Raw genomic sequence first — 3,520 nt, 5'->3', positions numbered from 1 at the left:
GACTGTTTGGTAATTTTTTTAATTTATACATATTTTGAGATATAATATATAAAAATAATATTTTTGAGAAGGTTTGATGGTAAAACCGATAGTTATTTTCTGCAAAAGCTGAAAACAGCTTTTTCAAAAGCATGGGGGACATGTTTTTGCTAACAACATTTAGATCAAAAGCGCTTTTACAGACAGCAATTTTTAAAATTTATCAAACACCTATCTGACAACTTTTAAGCAAAAAGCTGTTGTGCCTGTCTGCAAGAGCAATAACAAACACGGCCAAATTTTTTAATTTAGGGACCGAGATAATAAAACGTCCATAGTTAAAATACATATAATTTAATATTACCTTTTCTCAAATGAACCAAACTTAAAAAAGATTTTTGGCTTTATTTAAAACTCAAATTCGAGTTTAATTTTTTTTAAAGAATCACTATTGAGAACGATTGAGTCAGACTAATCATTTCACGCCTTAGAAAGAGCCAACAGGCCCACCGCATGATAATAACTGGGTCAGAACAGAAGATATCCAAAATCTTTGTATGTGGACAATTATTAGACATCATTAACTTGTGCGGATTGCAACTCATATGTTCACTCCATACCGATGAACAAACTTTTGTTGAGAATGCATGAATATAGTCTTTTCTGAAATGTCATCTCGAAAATGTATTGACCTGGTAACCTGCTTAAGCAAATGCATTTAGAATGTTGGGACTTGCAGAGAGAAAAATCGGGCTGTTCGTTATGTATGAGAATCAGGTGGAATTCCGGATTGACATCCCACATCTTTATCACTATTTGTCCACTCAAGTTAGGTTCTTTGCTGCAGGTGTGGACTGTTTGTGTGATCTGGACATCTTATTTTGAATCATGGGTTAGTTGTAGACTTGTTTACATTTTGTCAGTGGTGTCTATTTCGAAAATTTGAGAAACTTTCAAGTTGCATAAAAAAAATGATCCTAATGATGGCCATAAGAAGTGCAAAATTAAGCCCCATGCATGCAGTGCTGCAAAGAGAATGTGTATAGACATATGATTTGGGTAGATATCAATTACAACTCAAATGCCTGCGAGCCTATATTTATGATAAACTTTGGACACGTCTACTGTACTTTTTGTTATGCAGAGAAAAAAAAGCTAAATTTCCAAGATACAATCTAATGTACACAATTTCATTGCCAATTAAAATAGATACAGAAATTGAGAAGACAAAGCTAGCTCCATTATTAGTTAATACAAACATCTTTAAAGTGACAGCCTTGAGAGGATCCAACACAAACAGAAAATAGATGTATCTGACAATAATTATACAAAATAGTGTCTGCAATATATATCTGTCCTGCTCACGGGCAAACAATCGCATCTGCAAGAGATATGAATCAGTTTATAGGAGTTAGTAATAGTATTTGGTTATCAAAATAAATTTAAGTATGTATAGAGCAGAGAAGACAAGAAAGATACAACTAGTATCTATGTAACTTTTATCCTTGGAACCATCCTAATTCTCAGTACTTGAGGGAATATACATCATAGGTTGGTGTTTGTGGGTACTCTAGCTAGCTTGAGTGCTTTACAAATCACAACATAATGTAGTAGCTTTCTCTAGGCGGAGACATACCATCTACTTGGTTATAGTGACATGCATTAACATATATACCTGCAGCTACCTAACGACCAATACGTAATCGCAGCAGACTAGAACAGTTTATGATAGCCTCTATCTAACCAAAAATGAGAGACCAGATCACTATTTGTTATTTATGCCTGTGCGCTTGCGGTGTTTTGACTGAAATAGAACAAATAAACTTAATATACCTTGAGTAGGAAGTAGAGATGCCATTTCAGTGACTCCATTTCCACCATACTTAATCTTATTTTCCTTCTTAATTTGTTTTTTACTTTCAAGCTCCGGATGTATCTTCTTCTTTAACATTCTCGTCATCATCTGTATGCATAGTTTCGTGCAGATAGTTAGCTAACAAGTTGACAAGTTATGTATCTTATATTACATTAGCTGTTCTTGATTTTCTTTTTCTGATCATACATAGTTATACCTCTATTTACCTTTATTTCTAGAAATAAAATTTTCACTCCTTATACTCACCTTGTGTATCTTCTTAATCCCACGTGAATGCGAACTTGAATTTGAACGTTCCTGCTTCGTAGGAGAAATGAATTTCTTTGCAAACGGAAGTTTGAGATTTGAAGAAACTTTACCATCAGCTTTCCTCATTGATTTTTGCCTGTTGAGAACATCTCCTTGATCTTTATCATCAGAATCTGCCAGGAACAAATCTGCAAGTGTAATTCTCTCCTTTTTCTCGCAAACTTCTCTCTTACCACACTGTACATTTTCCAAATCATCCAAAGCCAATACTGTCATCTCTGATTTTGAAGCATATTGATCTTGATAACAAACAATGTCTTCCGTACTAACACCATTTTTAGACGCATTAAGCACCAAATGATTATGTTCTTCACCTTCAATATCAAAAGAGTGAGTTTCTACTTGTGCACCATCTTCCGCGGCGCTTTGAATATCTAAAATATCCAATTCCTCTTGGTTTTCAAATGAATGGAATTGCACTTGTTCGTTAAAACCCACGGGTGATGGATCATGACCAAAAGTACCAATAGCGAGAATTCCTTGGCTCCAATCATCAACATTAACATCGCCAAGAGCAACTTGTTCAAGTAAAGCTCCTGTGCCATGCTCCGCCTTCATTATCTTTACATTTTCACTTGATTCATCTGCACAACAATCTCATTAGTAAATCGGTAAACTTCGGAACACAAATATAAAAAAATGTATGCATCTCAGAATCTGCGTATATGTTTTAAGGATAATGATATCTAGAGCTGCCGTCACAAAAATGTGATGACAAGACTAAGAAAATTTTAGTAACGAAGTTTTAATACGCATGTGTGTATTTCGTTTCAAATTCAAACTACTAACAATACTTCTATTTGCTAAGTTAATGATTACCTTTATTATGGAACTTACGGTGCACCCAATTGAAGATCTGTGGATAAAAAGGTGAGGAAATAAATTAACCATGTGATCAATATGTGCACTAGTAGTAGATATTTATGAAAGATTTATATGCATGCAGTGCATGATTTAACTTGAAAGAGGATATATCGCGTACCTTCATCGTCTGGTATGAGTTGCTTCATCTAGCTAGCTTGTATGCATTTTTATAGACAACGAGTAAGGTGTATAGAGTTACGTATACGGATTAGAACTTTGTATCTTGTTAAAATATTGAATATATTCACTCGGTTTTTCTGGGTGTGTCATGTATACACTAAATTTTATAAATTTTGCTTTTTTTCTGGGTGAAGCCTTCACAGCAATTATATTAATCAAACCAAATTTATTATATATTAATCAATTATTTTTTCACGGTCTCTTCATTGTATAACAAGGCTCCACTGGATTAGAACAGTTAGAAAAGTATTATTATAAAAATCAGATAATTATTTGATAATTTTTTTATTCTCGCATATTTGTTTATATTAT

At 33.6% G+C, this 3,520-nt stretch overlaps 1 protein-coding gene across 1 annotated transcript; it reads right to left on the bottom strand.

The window, feature by feature from the left end:
- Positions 1-1,077: 1,077 nt before the first annotated feature.
- LOC141672195 (protein TILLER ANGLE CONTROL 1-like) lies at positions 1,078-3,261 on the bottom strand. The gene is made up of 5 exons (XM_074478732.1): positions 3,147-3,261; positions 2,984-3,020; positions 2,102-2,748; positions 1,813-1,942; positions 1,078-1,360 (listed from the first exon to the last, which is right to left on the bottom strand). Exons 1-5 carry the CDS (start codon positions 3,150-3,152, stop codon positions 1,341-1,343), a joined length of 840 nt encoding a protein of 279 aa, XP_074334833.1. The 5' UTR covers positions 3,153-3,261; the 3' UTR covers positions 1,078-1,340.
- Between the last annotated feature and the right edge of the window lie 259 nt (positions 3,262-3,520).

Source organism: Apium graveolens, chromosome 7, assembly GCF_009905375.1.
Source record: "Apium graveolens cultivar Ventura chromosome 7, ASM990537v1, whole genome shotgun sequence".
Taxonomy (NCBI): domain Eukaryota; kingdom Viridiplantae; phylum Streptophyta; class Magnoliopsida; order Apiales; family Apiaceae; genus Apium; species Apium graveolens.
Note: the sequence above shows the minus strand (reverse complement) of the source record. Positions and strands in the feature narration are given on the sequence as shown.